This window comes from Denticeps clupeoides, chromosome 7, assembly GCF_900700375.1.
Source record: "Denticeps clupeoides chromosome 7, fDenClu1.1, whole genome shotgun sequence".
NCBI classification, from domain to species: domain Eukaryota; kingdom Metazoa; phylum Chordata; class Actinopteri; order Clupeiformes; family Denticipitidae; genus Denticeps; species Denticeps clupeoides.
Window position 1 is genome coordinate 7897393 of NC_041713.1, and position 18820 is coordinate 7916212.

Consider the following 18820-nt stretch of genomic DNA (forward strand, 5'->3'; position numbering starts at 1 on the left):
TAGTTGTTTAGTGCATTGCCCCTTCATTATAATGCTACTGGTCCATTTGAAGATCCCTGAACCTAAAAATGTTCGAAGATTGAAAACCAGACAGTAAAACATAAAATAATGTATTTCTCAATATGTTGTTACAGAAATAAAAGTTTATTTTCTTGTATTATTACTGAAGTATTTTTTGATTAACGACATTTCATTGGGTGGTTTACAATTTTCTTAAATTTGACTGACTGCATTATTTAGAGCTGTGGAAGCTAGAAACATTTGGACACAGTTATCTCACCATGCTACTTCAGTTAATCTGTGCCAGTGGTATTATTCTCTTTCTTTGCAAGAATTCTTCCACCTTATTCTGCATGTATTGTAATGCACATCTGTGACCTAAAAAGAATACACCAGTACAGATTTATACCTTGCTGCAAAACTGAATTTGTGTGGGGTCCTACCAGAATTCCAGATCAAAGAACTAACTTATAACAATAGATTGGTCAGTTTTCTCTGTAGAAGGTCTCAGTCGCCCTCTCTCATTCAAACTGGTGGAACTCAGGCTCCCCCTAATGGTACAACAGGAGTCTCAGCGATTGTTATTCAGAGTTGGGGTTATTATTCTTAATGTCCTTGGTGCAGTAAAGTTCATGTCCTCAATTATTGTATGCCTGACCGCTGGGCTGACAGTGAATGACAGTTAATGATATACAACATTCATATTAGGAGCGTAATTGCCTGATGTGTAAACTAGTCATCTTGGTTGACATTTTTTAAATGGCCATGATGGCAGTACTTAAAGAGGTAAATGTTTTCTGTTTTCAGTGGTGTAACTCATAGAGTTAAGACAAACTCAAATACCATGATGTAGGTTTTGTTGGTCAGTAAGGCTGCAAGCAAGGCCTCAGCGGCCTAGTGGTCAGTAAGGCTGCAGTGGCATTAATGCACAGATCTTTTTTTTACGAATAAATTAAATTAAACTTACCAAAAAAATACAGAGGGCATGACCTCGGCCTCCTCACTGCTGACCTCAAGTTAACACTACAAGTTAGAGCATTGAGATTTCCAAAATGATAAATGATTTACATTTATATTTTACATTTACAGCATTTATCAGACGCCCTTATCCAGAGCGACTTACAATCAGTAGTTACAGGGACAGTTTCCCTGGAGCTACTTAGGGTTAAGTGTCTTGCTCAGGGACACAATGGTAGTAAGTGGGATTTGAACCTGGGTCTTCTGGTTCACAGGCGAGTGTCTTAACCACTAGGCTACTACCACCCTATATCCATGGTATGCATCTCCTGATCAACCAGACACTTTTGGATTGAGATCTGATGACTGTAGAGGACCTTTGGAGTACTTGAACTTGATTTATGTTAGGATGTCAGTAAATAAACAGAAAAAACTTTTATATACTACTTTAATTTGGCTGCAATGTGGTGGTTGTCTTTTGATGTGTGGATCGGTTAACATTGTTTCCTGTGGCATTCAGTGCCTTCCAGGAGCATAATGAAGGCCTTATGATGTACTGATTTTACTCATCTTGCTGCTTATTCCCATGAAGTCCAGAATTCGTTTTATCTTCTATTAGCTGATAACAACAACATTTATTTCTTATATATCCCAAAATCACATACAGTATGTCTCAATGGGCTTTGACAAGCCCTACAGTTGACACCCCCCACACTTGAAAACCCCACCACCATACACACCACACACACCACACCACACACATCACAAAAAATGCACCATATAATGCACGATTATAACTGCTGTAACCATTTTAGAGTGAAAACTGTGTAAGAAGACAGTACTTCATGTATGTAAGTAGAATGAACAGGGAATTCTGGTTGCATATGCGCTTCAATACAATTTCAGCATAATCCTCCAGTCAACAACTACAGCTCTTCATTTTCTCCCAGGAGTAGCAGGAACAGGTATTTTATTAGAGAATGCTGTTTATTGCAGAAATATGAAATTGGTTGTTGGAAAATTGAAAATCACAAATAAAACATAAAAAAAAGAAATTTGAAATTGATGGCTGGCTTGGCTGAGCAGTTCTATGGAAAAGTGCCATTGATTTGGTAGTCCTAAAAAAATGTTCTTGTCCACTAGAGGGCAGCCGTGGCACATAAGAGATTTTTTTTCTCTTTCTGTCTTTTTTTTCCACCGCTCTCAGCTGGTTTTCCCTTCCAGGAGCCCCTGACCAGACCATGGTGGTTTGGTCAAGAAGGCAGGTATCAGCTTACAAAGAATGCAGCGTCAACACATATCTGCGCACGGGCCGAAGGAGCATGAAAAGTGTTTTTTTTTTTAAGTTCTAGTCAGCTCTCGAATGGGTTCCACGGTCGTTCTGAGAATTTGTCAGCGCCTGGACGGGCTTGAGATGTCTTATTCCCCTTCTGTCTCGCATACCCACCAGTTGCATTTCAGACATAAAAAGAAGGGGAATGCGAGAGAAGGCTGCCTGCGTCACGGTGGTGGTGGGGGTACTGGCCTGGCGGGTGTGGTTGTGTGATGACTCATATTTTTGGAGTTGCCTAGCTACTGTCTGGAGCTGTTTTCTTCTAAACTGTTCCAAAGCAGAACTACGTACTCGTGGATTTCATTGAGAGAAACGAAAACGGAAAGGAGGGGGGAAGGAGGCAAAGAACAGGAGGAGTGGAGTGCCTTGGAGGGAGGAGATGACGAACGGGTCCACCAGGGTTTAATGTAACAAAAATGCAAGCTCTAAAAAAAGACCACTGAAGGGGAAGTGAGGCCGAAGGAGCAGATCGGGAGAAAATGGTGACTGGTCACCATGGAAACGGCCAGCTCAGAAACCAATACTGGGGATTTTTTCTGCCTTGGAGGAATGTAAACATACTGTGAAATGAGCAAAAACACGTAAAAAAAAAAAACCTCATGCCCACCTCATGTGATTATGAATACTGTACTGCACTGTTCTGAATTCTTTTCACGTCTTCTTTTCACTTTTCTGAGGCCTTGGTTTAAAAAAAAAAAAACTCTTGTGTTGTGCAGTGCTGAAGATGCCATGCCAGCGTTGCAGAGAGAACAAGATCTTAGGGCACCATGGGCATGAACATGACTGAGGTGCCACAACTGGGTTTCCTGCAGTGTTGTCTGGCTCTCCTTGAATACAGGGAACCAACTGTAAGCACCACATCAATCAGGCGTACCTTTTAACCACCAATTACGAACAGACATACCAACATTCAAACTCAGTCCCACCAAAACTGAACAAATGATCATTCCAGCAGATTCTTCAGGATCTTTCACACATCAGGATCTTGCTTTTTACCTAGACAACTCACAGCTCTCTCTTTCTAAAGTGAAGTGATTTTGTCACATGTGATACACAGCAGCACAGCACACAGTGCACGCAGTGAAATTTGTCCTCTGCATTTAACCCATCACCCTGAGTGAGCAGTGGGCAGCCATGACAGGAGCCCGGGGAGCAGTGTGTGGGGACAGTGCTTTGCTCAGTGGCACCTCAGTGGCACCTTGGCAGATCGGGATTTGAACCGGCAACCTTCTGATTATGGGGCCGCTTCCTTTACCGCTAGGCCACAACTGCCCACAACCTTGGAGTAACAATAGACAACCAACTCTCCTTCTCGACTCACATCAGCAATCTTTCCCGCTCATGTAGATTCCTACATTCCGTAGGTAGATTCCGTCCGTATCTGATAACCCAGGCCACCCAGATACTGGACTACTGTAACTCCCTTCTAGCTGGTCTACCACTATGTACCATCCGACCTCTACAACTAATACAAAATGCAGCAGCACGACTGATCTTCAACCTTCCCAAATTCTCCCACACCGCCCCTCTGCTACGTTCCCTCCACTGGCTCCCAGTAGCTGCACGCATCAGGTTCAAAATACTGATGCTGGCCTACAAAGTTAAACATGGAGTAGCACCATCCTACTTATGTATAGAAACTACAGCAGAGTGAATAATAAGATTATATTTATTGTTGGGGGTCCTAGTGAACCAGAACTAATCACTTCATTGATTGTAACATGGAAGCATGTTGTAAGTCGCTCTGGATGAGGGCGTCTGCTAAATGCCTTAAATGTAAATGTTAAATCTACATACCTCTATAATGCATGGCTACAACTGCGCAGGCGATGGACATTCAGTGTTGTGCATGAATACTGTGCTGATCACAGTTTTGCCAATCATTTTACGAACGTCGTTTGCTCTTGCCATAAACACGACACAGTATTGATGCCCGATCTGTAGGCATTGCCTGATCCGTTCTGCACACGCACAGCCAAAATATATATATTTGTGCTTATGTGCAGAGCAGACTGGGAACTCGGGGTGGACCATGCACCGACCCTCAAAATGGCTGGTGCTGGCAGCTTGTTTGATGCCGTTTTAAGTGTACACTCAGACGAAGAGACAATAGATAACTATGAACTGATTTGTGTGTGTGTGTGTGTGTGTGTGTGAAGTATGTGTATATTCACAAGGGTTTGTCTGACCAGTGTGCGTGTGTGTATTTATATGTGACTGGCCAGAAAAACCCTTGTGAAGATGTGAGGCTTTGCATCTGGCAGAAGAAAGGGGTTGTGTAATGGAACAAGAATGACGTTTAACATGTCACATCACATCAGCACTCTGTGAAAAAAGGGAGGTGGTTTATTTATGTCACATGTATTAAGTTTGCCTTGTCTGTGCATAATATGGCTGGCGCATTGAGTATTAGATATAGTAAACCTGCATAGACAATACGGGTGCGTCACTTTCCAAGTCGTCCCAGTGTGTGTGTGTGTGTGTGTGTGAGTGTGTGGGAAAATGTGTATGAAGAGACCTGCTGTTGAGGATAAAATGAGATTTCCCAACGGGCAGATTGAGGGTGGGGTGAGAAATGTCAACACTCACGTTTACCGTGAATCACCTTTGGCAACGTTCATGAAGTGATTTTAATTTTTGTCTGAATCTCACCAAAACACTTTTTTCTATGTAGAACATCAGTATTGTGCGAGAGGGTGGGTCATTTCATGGAGATGAATGAAATGGATGTTTGTGGCTTTGGGCACGATTACTTGGTTGGCAAGCGGGCGGAGGCCTTGTCTCACACAAACGTATGGAAGGCATTCAGTCACCGCGACTTGTGAGCTCCTGAGCTCCTTGAGTCATCAGGGTGACGGGTCACAGCCTCGTTCTAAAGCAGAGCTGTCATTTCTGGGATCACGGACGAGAAATGGCGTTACTGACTTACGACACGATGTGAATTCACAAGGCACTCCGCATCTGATCCAGTGGTCGTGTTCGTCTGGATTCTCCAGTATGTAAATGAACAGACAAACAAGGCTTTAATTGTTGAGACGACTTGGCAGCGATGCGTTCATCTCGTGGCAGCAGACCATCATTGCGTGGAATTTACGGTTCGTCTCTCTGGCCTGACCCCACCCCTGGCATACGCCTCTCTGAGTGCGCGCTGGAGAAGAACAGGGAGGAAAACTCTATGGGTGGTACCAGTAACGAAAAAAAAGGCCTCCAGGAGAAGGCTGGATCAAGCTTGACTGCATTTTTTAAAATCTCCCTTTCTCTCCGTCTCCCGCTTCTCACTCACTTTCTTGTTCTATCGCTCGTCAACTCTGGTGGGCGTGTCCACGTGTTCAGCCAGCATCTTCAATCATTCAGAAGATGACTGGAGGACCATTCTCACTATTTTCCCACCCTCTCAACCAGTCACAAGCTTTGAGCTCAAGAACCCTATTTCTTCGTGAACACTTTCCATGACCCCGTAACTCATGGCTCTGGATGGCGGGAGGAACCTGGAGAACCTAAAGGACACTCATGCCAATACGGGGAAGAGCATGCAAACTCCACACACACAAGCTTGGAGGCGTGAGGCCACGTCGCTAACCGCAGTATTAGCGCTAACCTAATATTGTGTGACCGGGTGACAGTTCTGGCTATTATTTTATATTTTATGTTAAAAACATAAAAGTGTAATATTTGGTTATGTTTGCAATATTTGCATATTGGTTCATTGTACACTTGCAATATTTGCAATATTGAGGTCTATAGCAGTCGCTAAAGCATTCCACTGCATTTCATATCGTGTATGACTGTGTATGTGACAAATAAAATCTGAATTTGATTATGAGAACCTGGAACCCGTAGCCACGTGGTCTGTGCGTCCCTCTGATGTCCAGTCGCACCAAAGCCATTCTTCAGGGCATTAACCACGGTGACTTATGACCAGAAGGAATGAAGATGATGCATTTTTGAGGCATGCGGACGTTCCTCCCTCCACCATGCCTCCATCCACACCCCCTTCTGGCCCACTGCCCTCCCTTCCTCCCAGCAGGAAGGAGTAGGGCAGCCGGGGGAAACGTCGGGGCGTGGGGCGACGGCCGGGCCGGGAATCCCGGTGGTCTCCATGGCAGCGACAATATTTATCGTTTCCCCCAAGCACGAGTGAGTCACCGCGCGCGTCGTGGCACATGTGGCGATGCGGGGACGGTGGCGACAGTGAGACACGGCGCGGCCTTGCTGCGCGCATGCGCGCCGGGTGTCTCGGTGAAACGCGGTCGCAGCAACACAACGTATTCCAACAACTTCATGGTTTCAAACCAAACTGGTGTTTGTAATTAAGAAGAGGCTAAAAAAATAATTAGTAGTTTATAAAGGAGTAAAAACAGCAATTTTGTAATTAATCAATGTAAATTAGTAATTAATAAGTGTAAAAATAACAAGAAGAAGATTACTTCATTATTAGTAGCAGCAGAATGAATAGTAGTAGTGTTTTTGCGTGTTTAAGTCACAGTAGTAATATGGCTGAAACTGGTTCTGGAAGAAGTAGGTGTGGTGAGTAGGGGTGGAGTAGCGGGAGAGGCCGGCCTGGAGTTGGGCGGTGGCGAAGTTGGGAGGTTTTTTTTTTTTTTTTTTTTTTTTTTTTTTTTAATTTTTGGCGACTCTTCTTAACGAGGAGAAGAAAACGGAGCGAGAAATAGAGGATCGTGACAGAGTTCCCGTCAGCGGAGAGACACCGCCGTCCACGGTAAGCCCTTCAACGCGCATTGATGCCACCTCGACGCGCGTCGCCCTGCGGCCGCTTTGCGACGTTTCGGTCGTTGTCGTGCTGACCATAAGTATCGTTTTCCCTCTTTTTCTGTTCTGGTCTTTCTCCAAGTCGCTGTTCGCAGCTCGTATTGCGGGAGGGAAATGGATCCCGTGGATATTTAATTTGATGAGAACAGATCAGAACAAACGTTGTAAAAGTGGCGTTATTATTAACATCTGTGAAGTAATAGCTGCTAATGACGAATGTTTTCCCATATAGCAATAGTACGGCCAACATTGAGAATTTACTCAATGGACTAAGGTATACTCCAAAGTTTATAATCAGTGTGTTTGTTTGTTGGCTTGATGGTTGCTCTTCATTGGTTTTTTATATATATATATATACACACACACACACACACACACATATATATATGGTTTTTTGCTATAGATGTATGTGAATATTGCAGGCTCAGGGAGCGTAAAAAAACACATATACACACATGTATATGTGTGGGTTTTTTTTACGCTCCCTCAGCCTGCGATTTAAAGATTAGGTGTTGGGCAGCACCTGGACGGGCACCTTCACATCACGTGGCTGGGTGGGGACCGCGCCCCTGCCCGGCCTGCTTCCCCCCCGGAGGGACGTTCTCAGTCTGTGGTGGAGGACCCCCGTTTGGCCCCCGGGTGTGGAAGCGGTCTGAACACGCCCAACTGCTGCATAACTTCTCTACTTTCTGGAGTAATAGAGATGTCGCCATGATGCAATATAGCTATACTATCTAAAATTAGGCTCCAAAAATCATCTTCTCAGAAAGCCTTTATCAGCAGGTGACATGGCCTTTTTAATGTAAAAATGGCACTATAATACTTCACCCAGTGCATGAGAAATGGGCCAATAAAAAAAAGCAGAACGAGTTCTGTGTGTGCACGCTTGGAAGCCAATGATGTGAAGGACGGCCACGCCGACAGGTATTCTGAGCAGTTAAGGAGTGGTGCTTCTGCGCTAAGCCCCAGACAAGTTGCAACTCGGCCCACCGGCTGCACTCCCCTCTTACTTCTCCTCTCACTGTGCCGTGCCTTTGTCTGACTCTCTGCGGAGCGGGCGAGGGCGGCGTGAATGTCCAGTCGCCCGCTGCCTTCCCTCCACTCCCACCTCTTCTTTTTATTCCTCTGATTGTGATTCTGTAAGCGCAGTAGTCAGCGATGGACATTCCTGGATCAAAAAGTGTTAATCCGGACCAGCAGTTTCTCTCAACCAGTCTGGTGAGGCGTGAGTTTAGTCATGGACCCACAGCCAGTCTGAATCTAAATTCTGGTCTTGATTTCTGGTCATTTCTGATGCCCAATAGCAGCATGTGTGATTAGGCGTGGCCCTGTGTGTTGAGGTGATGTTGCACTTCAATTAAAGAGATTTTTACTTCACTTCATATTTTATTACTGTGTGTGGTCCATATGTCAAGACTAGGGGTGCCTTGGTTGTAATCCATTTTCTCTCTTCCACTCCCCCCTATAGTCACCATGTTGATTCTCCTGGGCTTAGTGTTCCTTCTTCACATCGCCGGCATTGTCCTTCTCCTTGCAGCCACGATCAACAATGTAAGTCTCCGTCGTCCACACCTCGACGTTTCCTTCTTCTCCTGCTTTTATCCCAGCCATACGCAAATTAGCAACAGTCCTGACAATGCTGTCCTTTTTCCGGAAGGGGCTCTGACTGCCACACATTGTTTATCCAACCACATTTCTGAGCTCTCTGTCATGCCTTTGGTAGGACAGGCGTGCCAGAGTTTCAGCACAGAAGCACGGCTTGTACTTTTTATGTATGTATGAGAGTGTGTGTGCGCGTGTCTGTAAGATTACGCATACACACTCATGCAAGTGTATCTGTATTTGTCACAAAAATACTAAGCAACGCGCATACCTGAGGATTCAGTAATGTTTTGGGATCACCTTTTTTTGCCCTTTGATGCTTGTCCTTGTTTGAAACGTGTCCAAACTCATTCGGCATCAAGCCGGTCCACCCATGTACTCATTCACATGGCAACACGGCAATAACCTCTCCAACTTTTTACCTCCCCTAGGGATGGTGGGTGACAAGTATAATGTCCACCGACATTTGGGCCAAGTGGGTGTTCACCAACGGCGCATGGAACTACACCGACATGCCCACCTCCTACCCACAAGGTACAGTTACAGCCCCGAGGCGCTGCCGCAGGGCAGAGGGCTTCAGCGGCAGGCCGCCTCTCCTAATCTCCCTCCCTGTTTCTGTCTGTCACTGTGGGCCCACTGACCCCAGAGCAGTGACTTGCTGCACTGTATCGGAGACCAGAGGCTTGTCAGATATGAAGGACGTAATGAGCGTCAGGTTAATAAGGAGAGGAGTTTCATAGCAAGGGCAGGATTTATTAAGTGTTATTGTGAATTTGGTGATTGCTGGTGACACCAGTATGAATAAAATGGCCAGAACAATATGCCTTGCCTGCTACGTCAGACAGTGTCGAATTGATGTAATTTCAAAGGGCTCAGACAGGAATTTTGGCTTGGGTGTGTCCAGTTCGACAGTCAGAATTGTATTCTTTAATTACGCCTAGCCGGATGGTGTCTGTACCTACAATTCTTTTTTAAAATGGCTTGGATTTGAAGCGTCACACTTTCACATTCTGAATGAAATCGAATTAAAAAAAATGAAAGAACAAAGTGTGTTTGGTAATGAAATGTAAAGCCTGTGTTGACATGTGGGCTCTCTGCCTCCCCCTACAGACTTTCTGCAGGCAGTGCAGGCCAGCGCCATCCTGGCCTGTATTTTCTCCATCGTGGGAATCTTCGTCTTTTTTGCCCAGCTTTTCACCCTGGCCAAGGGGAAAAGGTTCACACTGTCTGGGATCTTCCAGTTCCTTGCTTGTAAGTGCAACACACACATGGACACACACATAAACATGGGGTGGGAGTTCTTATTCTAATTGTGCCCCAAACATATTCTGTATTCTATATTACCTCTGCTTAAATCATGGCATTTCTACACCTTAACCCTACTTACTTAAAGTAAATGTTTTTGTCTCACTGTAAGCTGGGGGATAAATACTCATATCTGCAGTATCTGCACATTTCAGAGAAAATTCAGGCCAGTATGCACTAATGTAGATATAGTTAATATAGACAATGGCTATTTCTCAACTTTTAAAGTCACTTCAATTTAACGTCAAACCATAAATCATGCTATTCTGCAGACCATATGCCCATGCCAGCATGTAGGTCGTGATTGGACTATTTATGAATTTTTTTTCAGGCCTGTGTATCATGATCGCAGCCGCCATCTATACAGACATCTTCCACAAGAATGAGTCAGGTGACTATGGACCCTCGTTCATCCTGGCCTGGATCGCCTTCGCCCTCACCTTCATCTCCTCTGTAATCTACTTTGTTCTGCGCAAGAAAGTCAGGGAGGCATGAGGGAGATCTGAGGTAGAAGGGAAGCCAATGAGAGAGAGTTGGTATAGTTTTTTGGTTTATATATGAGCACTATATGGAAAGGGATTTATAGGCAGGGGTGCGAAGGGGGTTGTTAAAAAATTCCATGTAAAAAAAAAAACATTTCCCCACCATGTACTATGATTAATTAGTTAATTTTTAGTTAAACAGCATTTATTGGTTTGTTGGAGTGAAAGCGAATTAAGTGTACGTGAAGATTTTCTCAGACGATATCAGATTTTATCAGATTCTATCACATGGCGCAAACATTTGATTGACTTTTCATTTATCGCCTCCAAATAAAAACTCAACTCCAGGCGTACCAACAGTCAGTAAAGAAAACAAATAGAAAGCCCTCTCCGGCGGGGAAAAGAGAATCCAATTTCAGAGCAGCAGGCATCCTCATTACTTTCTCTGATTTAGCGAGAAGCAACCGAGATCAAAGGATATGTGCTGTTGTTCATGTGCACAAATATGCATTGCAACTTACTGCGTACGAGGGGATCACCACACTCCTTGGTCACTTAAATTATTTTATGATATGGATCACCATGCTCAGTTAATGAATCCTGTTCAAGCTTTATGAAATCAGCCTTCTCCTGCCTTACTGTGTTATTCAAGATGTTTTGCAAGTGAAATCTATGTAAATCTGTAACAGTAAATAATAGAAATAAAGATATTTTAGTAATAAAATTCTTTGAGCAATACTAACTGGATAGCTGACCTTTTGTGACCCCTTTGATTTTAAAGTGCATTCCAGCCAGGTTTTTGTATCCTGGTAACGTTACACATTGAGTTGTACTGATTATGTTATTAATATAGGGGGGAAAAGCTACACTGTAGACATGAACCTGAAAAATTTCAAGCATTTTATTACTTGGGTGGAATATGCCTGTGTACTGTCTGGTGCAGTGAAAATGATTATTGACCGACAGACCGTGCCTTGTGTGTGTGTGTGTGTGTGTGTGTGTGTGTAAATAGGACCATGTGACTCCTCACTGTAGGTTTACTGTGCCTTTTATATAGTCTTTGTGATTTTTGTTTGAATGGCAGTATCATGTTATGTAATAATTATAAGGAATTTGTATTAAAGTTTGATTTTGTTAAAGGTGTTGGTAAAGCATGGTGTTGTTTAATGGTTTTACTTAATGATTATGCTGATTATGTTATGGGCTGAGAAAATTAGATAGACAGACAGATAGAGTTTCAGACAATAATGTGCTTTAAAAGTACTTTTGAAAGCTTAAAAAGTGCTTTATTCTCGGCTAACGTCCGGGGATTAAGAATGTCATCAGCACTCCCTCTGAGTCACAACAGACTGAAATATATTTAAGTGTGTCATCGGGGAGGGACGCATCCTTGGACACACATGCAACCTGTCCCCCTGTCTAAATATTTCCAGGTTCAGCTAAATGTTTTGATACTATAATTTAGAATGATTAAAATGCTGGTAAGAATTAACAACAGAAACATGGACATTTACAACGTTCAACAAAATTGATGTTCCACAAATGTTCCACAGACGTTCCTTCTTCTGGTTCAGCTCCACTCTCTGCTCTCGGCGCACCGGTTTCAGGCTGGCTGGCAGATCAGCTGAACCAGGGATGGGACAGGACAGGAAGCGGGTAGGGAATCAGTGTCTGGGGCTGTGGGGGATCAGAGCGGGCTGTACTCTTCCTCAGAGTTTTGGGTCATGTAGCTGTGGGTGGAAATGGCCAGGGAGATGGTGGGGGATGGTGCAGAGTGGGCATAGTACGGAGAGTGGGGGGCAGACTTGGCAGGGGGTGGTGGAGGAGGGAGACAGAGCTGTGTCTGCGGAGGAGACGCTTCAGACAGGATTTCGGGAGTGGACGAGGCGTAGTAAGGAGACAGGTGTGACAGCGGTGGCGGCGGAGGAGATGGCGGTAGTACAGAGGGTGGGGAGGGAGGAGGGCAGTAGAAGGGCGCAGGTGGAGGTTGGGGAGGGAAGGTGAAGTTCCGGCAGGGGTACACCAGCCTTTTGTGTTTGGGACCCCTCATCAGGACCTTCTTGGTGTAGTTGTTGAGCGTGCAGATGCCCGAGGACATGCAGCACACGAAAGCCACCCATGCCATGCTGTAAGAAAGAAAAGTTCCAATCACAGCAGAACAAAGCAGCAGATGAAAGTGAAGTGATTGTCATTGGGAAACGAAATGTGTCCTCTGCTTTTAACCATCACCCTTGGTGAGCAGTGGGCAGCCATTAAAGGCGCCCGGGGAGCAGTGTGTGGGGATGGTGCTTTTGCTCAGTGGCACCTTGGCTTCCTTACCCGCTAGGCCACCACTGCCCAGCAGATGTTCTTAAGATTACATCAGTCATTTTTAACACACTGCATGTATGGCCGAAATTGATTGTTCAATCGTTTGAAGTCATTCATAGTAGCATGCTAACAGAGAACCGCGGATTTAAGAAATGCAGATATCCTTTTAGTTACGCAGCTGGATAAACCAATGCAGCAGTGTTCAAAGATGATCCGGCTTTTACAAAACTGAAAACACAATAGAGTATTACATAAGTCTGAAAATCACATTGCATTTGAATAGCTGTTTTTAAGATATGCAGTAAAACCACCGGCATACTTTTATTTATCTGGGCAAGCTAAATAGATAAAGCCTAACTCTCAGTTGCAAATTAGTTTTCAGTGTCATTTAATTAATGTACGGTTTTAAAGGTGCATATAGGTTGTCAGGTCAAGATATTTTAATATAATATTTTATATTTTAAACCTTGTTGTCTCTGAAAACTATAATTCCAGGCTGCATTAAACCAATGATCTGGATCAAACTGGATAAATATAATAATCTGCCAATCAACAATCTAGGAATAATTGTTTTATTACATCCCATTTTCTGTGTAGAATTGTCGAATAATCAAAGACCACGTTTGAATTAGGTATACAAGGAATTGGCAAATTATGTATTTAATGAAGTTGCAATAACTACAACTGAGAGGCAGGAGCACCCAGGAGGTGTCAGAAACAGAAGTACATTTCTCCATCTTAATAGCCCATCTGTCTAAAATCCAGTTACAACCAGTTGTTCACACTTGACTAGAGCCTTTGGAGGAAAGGCCCAAGGGCCCTCAAGTGCAATGATGGAGCTCCAGACTCACACTCAGGAGAGTAAACAGCATGTGAGCTGAAGACCCTTGAACTGGAGAATCCAATCGCAATGCGACGCAGTGGGGTTATTGAGCGGGTCGGTAAAAGAGTGGCTATAAAGAGTTAATGTGTTTGTGTGTTTGTTTGCGTCCATAGCACCGACTCACTAGAACGCCCAGGAATAGCCATAGCTGTGCGGTTTGAAATCCTCAGGCCCCATGGATGCAGTGACATGGAAAACCTGCATGAACATCATGTGAGCAACCATACCCAGCAGGCCTGAATGAACCAGTCACAGAGAGAGATAAGCAAAGACGTCAAGGCTGGGGCAGATTAACTAACAAACAATACAGTTACTGAGAGAACCCCTACATTTCATGAATTATGAAAAATTATCACTTGCTCATACAAACAAGATTCCAGGAGGGTGACAGGAGCAAAGAAAATGCGAGTAATTAAATTATATGAGGGACCCAAAGAACATGCAGTCGTTCGTGTTTCTACACGGAGCTGCTGCGTACCAGCAAGCACAGTGAAGAGTGCAGAGTAGGCATTGACCAGCTGACCCCAGCGTTCTGCAGAGGGGAACCAGGCGGCCAAACACAACTGGAGAAACAGCAGGAGGCAGCTGAGGAACAGCAGCGAGATGTACACGATCTCCATTGACACGGCCAACCACAGGATTCCTGTGCAATTACACAGAGAGAGAGAGAGAGAGTCAGGGTCATCTCATTTCTACATTGTGTTCCGACAATGTAAAAATATCACAATCGATGTACAAATCAATTTTGGACCACAGTTTAATCAAATAGCCATTGATGGAAAATCATAGTTCTCTAGCCTGCAAGGCAGCACATTTTGACCCCAAATGTTGTTTTCCATGTTTTCCATGAGTCGTTTATTCACTGATCATATTAAATTATTACCAATGTATTACTAATTTTACTTACATTGTTATTTGTGACTTTTCTTTCTGTGCATTTACAGAGACTACTTAAAAAAGAAAAAACACTGCCTTCCTGTTTCTATGGCAGCCAGTCATGTCCATTATTTGCTGAATTTCCACATCAACAACAAGCTGCTGATTAGATGATCAGCTCAACCAAATCACACCACACAACGAAAGGTTTGAGAAAACGCCTTAGTTGTGGTTATTCATAGGTATAAACTTGTCTTGTTTAATTGTACAATTATTATATATTTCCTTCAAATTAACTAAAAACACAAAAATAACGACAATTGGAATTTGTATTCAAATGTAGTGTGCTGAACCATAAAAAGAAAGTTTTAAACACACAGAAAATGTCACATTTCCATCAGCTGACAATATAGCATAAACAGCAGTTAAACCAATAAAGCATATTGAAAGGAAAGGGTGGGCTGTTGTACAATAATGTGAAGGTTTCTTGGAATTTTTCTGAATCCTCCTTGGAGCAGCGTGGCATTTACCTTTCTCAGATCCAGGAGTCAGAGCCATGAAACTCCGACACTTCTCCTCTGCAGGGAGACAGGGAGGCGGTGGAGAGAAGGAACGAGAGCACAAAGATGAGCGCCAGAGAAGAACGCCCCTGATTACCCAGCAGTGAGTCATCATCAATGAACATTACCGCCGCTGCGGCCGTCCCCGCAGAACTCCGGCGCTGCGAGACGCGTGCGCAAACAGCCAGCAGGAAACGTCTGGGCCTCTGCTCATGAAAACCCTGTCTGTGCTGCTCCAGGGTTTGCCTGTTAAATCTACATCATCTGCATCATTGGAATTCAAAATTACAGGTCTAATGGCTTCGGGGCAAGAAGGGACCGCGAGGCCTTGCCTGTAAAGCATTCTGGCAAAATCCCAACAGAAATATAGGAAGCATTAGAAACTGCTGCAGGAGGAGGTGGATCTTATCTCATCGGAAAAAAATGACGAGCGAGAAATGAACCCCTGTCCCGCACTCACGTCCTTGTCTAATCAGCTCAAGGCGCTGCGGTGGCCCAGGACACAGTGGAATTGGTTCACTGGCGCGAGGGCATCAGATCAGTGCCGCAGCCTCCACCGCAGCGCGACAGACACAATGACAGGATTTGCAACGGTCTTCTGGGAAAATCAATTTTACTGTTTAAGACTGAACAGATGGTAGGATCCTGAGCCACAGTGCCTGATGTGATACAAAAGTAGTTTTTGTGCGGTGGGGACGCGGTACACCTCTTTCATATTTCTCACATGAAGCAGTTCTCTTAATGGCACAGCCTTTAACATCACCAAATCCCGCAGAAAATTCTGGCCCTTTCTGCTCCACTCCAGCGCGTGCCATGTGTTTGCAGTCCAGTCATGGCGGGGGGTTCGTTATTATATTAACCTTCCTCTTTTTCTGGTTCTAATCCATAATTGAGTCCTGCTGTTTAGGCCCAAATCTCCCTGAGCAGTGTGGTGATAATAATCCGCTTTGGAAAACCTTTGGAATGGGTATGGGCACACGCACACACACGCACACACACACACACACACACACACACACACACACACACACACACACACACACTCATGCACGCAGGAGTGCTCACAGAAACCTGCAGACGGACAGGAGTAAAACACTGATGCAAATACACCTTCTACGTTCAGATGGAGCAGACTGCACAGCAGATTCCAGCGCTTCTGTGTGCTTTTTTTGCAACTTTTCTATTCAATTCTGGATCTCAAAGGTCAGGGTGACCCCTGACACCCCCCCCCCCCCCCCCCCCCCCCCCCCCCCCCCCCCCCCCCCCCCCCCCCCCCCCCCCCCCCCCCCCCCCCCCCCCCCCCCCCCCCCCCCCCCACCACCCACCCAAAAAAAAAACAAAAAAAACAAAGGAGCCCAGGAAGCTGATCATTCTTACTGATGTACAATGTGTTTTTAGATCATATAAATAACTTGTTGTTGAGTTGTGTGTTTTATAATGGGTGCCTATGAACCAGAAGACCCAGGTTTAAATCCCACTTACTACCATTGTGTCCCTGAGCAAGACACTTAACTCTAAGTTGCTCCAGGGGGGGACTGTCCCGTAACTACTGATTGTAAGTCGCTCTGGATAAGGGCGTCTGATAAATGCTGCAAATGTAAATGTAAAATGATCGCTTATTGTAGATTTAGGGTTTGATCATTTATGCAGTTAGCATGCCAAAAGATCAATTATATGGATGAAGCTGGCTGTGGGGTTAGTTCAGCCAGTTTGTATTTTTGCATGGTCCTGTAGGTCTGAATTGGAGATCTTGAATAATTAAATCAGACCCTTCACCTTCCATATACAAAGTATTCTGTATATAAGATTTAAGGTGTTCTCCATTATTACATTTTACATTTGGAGACTGCTATCAAGGCTATGCAAACATTCGGAGCACAACAATGAACTAAATTAACAATTTAAAACATATTGGACATATTTTAATGTAGAATATTTGCTAGAATATTTACACAATCCTTTCCTAATTCATTCTAAAATTACATATTTAAGATCAGTTTAAAAATTGAGTTAATTATAAGTGTTTGTTGGGATAGTATAGGTATGGTTTCTCCCCTCAATCTCTCACCCCACACATCTTTGTAGATGTTTTCTGTGCAACTCATCCACAGGCCAGAGTGGAATGTGGGGAAGACGAAGCGGTCGTCACCGGTTTCCCAGGAGAACTGGACGCTGGAGCTGTTGGCCAGGCCGGGCACAGGGATGCAGTTGGAGCGCTTCACCAGCGAGCACAGGGGCTTGGGCACTTTTTGGCATCCCTCGCACCAGTAGGACGAGAGCAACGCCACGGCCCCCAGCAGCAGGGACAGAACCGTCTGGGCGAAGGTGAGCTGCGGCGAGCGCAGCCTGGCCAGCAGGGCCATTAGCGCGGGTTGCGGAGCCACTGCAGATGGGGGAAGAGCAAACACATGCGGTGATAAGAGAACAAAAGAACAGATGAAGTCCAGAGAGATGGAAAGATGGGGGTAACAGAAAAAAATGAACACAATGGAAAGTGCGAAAAAAAAACTCTGTCGACAAAATTGGGCTTGTTTCCCTGTCTGGAAGGTGCAGAGCTACAGACAAACCTGCGAGTACAAAATTAAGCTTGTACAATTGGGTAGGAAAGAATGAGAAATCCAATTTTTATATGGAATGAAATTATCCCATTGATAGAAGGCCCAATCAAAAACAAGAGCCCACAAACCAGGCAAAAAAAAAACTACGGAATTCAGAAAGTCGGGTTATAATTGAGCACCAGCTAAAATTATTATTAATGGGTCCTGCAAATTTATTGACAAGTTTTGGGAGAAACTGAAAGAAGCTTTACCTGTCACGGCCAGTGTTATATCCTCCTTTATCCGTTTCTGGTCCTTGTGGTTCGTACGTCGAGAACATGAAACATCTCTTCCCTTAATCTCAGTTTTTTTGCCCCATGGCTGCTGCACACACCCCGTTTTGACCTGTGAGAGGTGTGTGTCAGCTTCTCCCTCTCAAGAGACCGACTTCAGTCGTTCCGTGTGTGCGTATTCGCCCTCTTAAGCTCCCGTTTTTTTTTTTTTTTAATCCATCAATATAGCAGCAAATCCGCACAGTACAACTCTGCTTCAATCTGCTTCATATTGCAGTGTTTAATCTCCCTGTAGTGCCTCACTCCTGTCTGCATGTCATTTATGCTGAACCCAGACACCTCTGAACTCCGGCTTTCATTAAAACTTGCTGAAATTTCTGGGAAAATGCCATCACACCCCCACGTTCTTTTAACCTATACAAATCACCCGTACCCGTATATTACTGTATCAGAGTGGCTTCATTAATGATGGTCTAGCCTGTGCCCAGGTCGCTGTGAATCACTGCGTGGACGCACGAGTGTGAGTAAAACCAAGCTCTGTGGTGCCACCACAAGGAATGGCTCTGTATGCTATTTGCAGAACGCCGCCATAGCGAGGGGGAGGGGAGTACAAATACAACCGAAGTGCCATGGTAACTGCAGAGGTCTATGCTCAGTACTGTAATTCCCAGCCAGCACTGGGAGGGGTTTTTGGTCAGTTTCCTGTACACCTCCTGGCCCTGACCTCACCTTGAATGGCCCATACCTCTTTTCAGGAGTCTAGCTGGCAGCACGCAAATACCATATCAGCGCCAGATCGGATTACCTGGGATGAGGAATGAGGAATGTGTCAAATGAGAACTGGGATAAATGAGGGATGTGATAATAAGTTGAGATCAAATTCATGACAAAAGACTCTTAAGGCTCTATTTA

The 18820-nt window shown here is 44.5% G+C and overlaps 2 protein-coding genes across 4 annotated transcripts; one reads left to right on the plus strand and one right to left on the minus strand.

The window, feature by feature from the left end:
- The first annotated feature begins 6902 nt into the window (after positions 1-6902).
- LOC114794588 (epithelial membrane protein 1) lies at positions 6903-11592 on the plus strand. Its single transcript, XM_028987239.1, has 5 exons — positions 6903-7010; positions 8529-8611; positions 9094-9196; positions 9773-9913; positions 10299-11592. The coding sequence occupies exons 2-5, from the start codon at positions 8534-8536 to the stop codon at positions 10460-10462; spliced, it is 486 nt and encodes a 161-aa protein (XP_028843072.1). The 5' UTR covers positions 6903-7010; positions 8529-8533; the 3' UTR covers positions 10463-11592.
- Positions 11593-11713: 121 nt separating this feature from the next.
- gsg1 (germ cell associated 1) lies at positions 11714-18478 on the minus strand. 3 transcript variants are annotated; one of them, XM_028987236.1, is made up of 6 exons: positions 17888-18478; positions 17147-17461; positions 15049-15096; positions 14166-14285; positions 13767-13878; positions 11714-12575 (listed from the first exon to the last, which is right to left on the minus strand). In XM_028987236.1, exons 2-6 carry the CDS (start codon positions 17439-17441, stop codon positions 12137-12139), a joined length of 1014 nt encoding a protein of 337 aa, XP_028843069.1. In that variant the 5' UTR covers positions 17442-17461; positions 17888-18478; the 3' UTR covers positions 11714-12136. The 3 variants fall into 3 exon arrangements, with proteins under 3 accessions (XP_028843069.1, XP_028843068.1, XP_028843071.1); XM_028987235.1 differs by having other exon boundaries at positions 14121-14285; XM_028987238.1 differs by lacking the exon at positions 15049-15096 and having other exon boundaries at positions 14121-14285.
- Between the last annotated feature and the right edge of the window lie 342 nt (positions 18479-18820).

Excerpts from the sequence above, each read along its gene's own strand:
- gsg1 (XM_028987235.1), bottom strand. The coding sequence starts at position 17,441 with ATGGCCCTGCTGGCCAGGCTGCGCTCGCCGCAGCTCACCTTCGCCCAG. Across the intron at positions 15,097-17,146 it reads CATCTACAAAGATGTGTGGG|AGGAGAAGTGTCGGAGTTTC; the intron begins GTGAGAGATTGA and ends GTCTCCCTGCAG. Across the intron at positions 13,879-14,120 it reads ACTCTTCACTGTGCTTGCTG|GCCTGCTGGGTATGGTTGCT; the intron begins GTACGCAGCAGC and ends TGGTTCATTCAG.
- LOC114794588 (XM_028987239.1), top strand. The coding sequence starts at position 8,534 with ATGTTGATTCTCCTGGGCTTAGTGTTCCTTCTTCACATCGCCGGCATT. Across the intron at positions 8,612-9,093 it reads TTGCAGCCACGATCAACAAT|GGATGGTGGGTGACAAGTAT; the intron begins GTAAGTCTCCGT and ends TACCTCCCCTAG. Across the intron at positions 9,914-10,298 it reads GATCTTCCAGTTCCTTGCTT|GCCTGTGTATCATGATCGCA; the intron begins GTAAGTGCAACA and ends ATTTTTTTTCAG.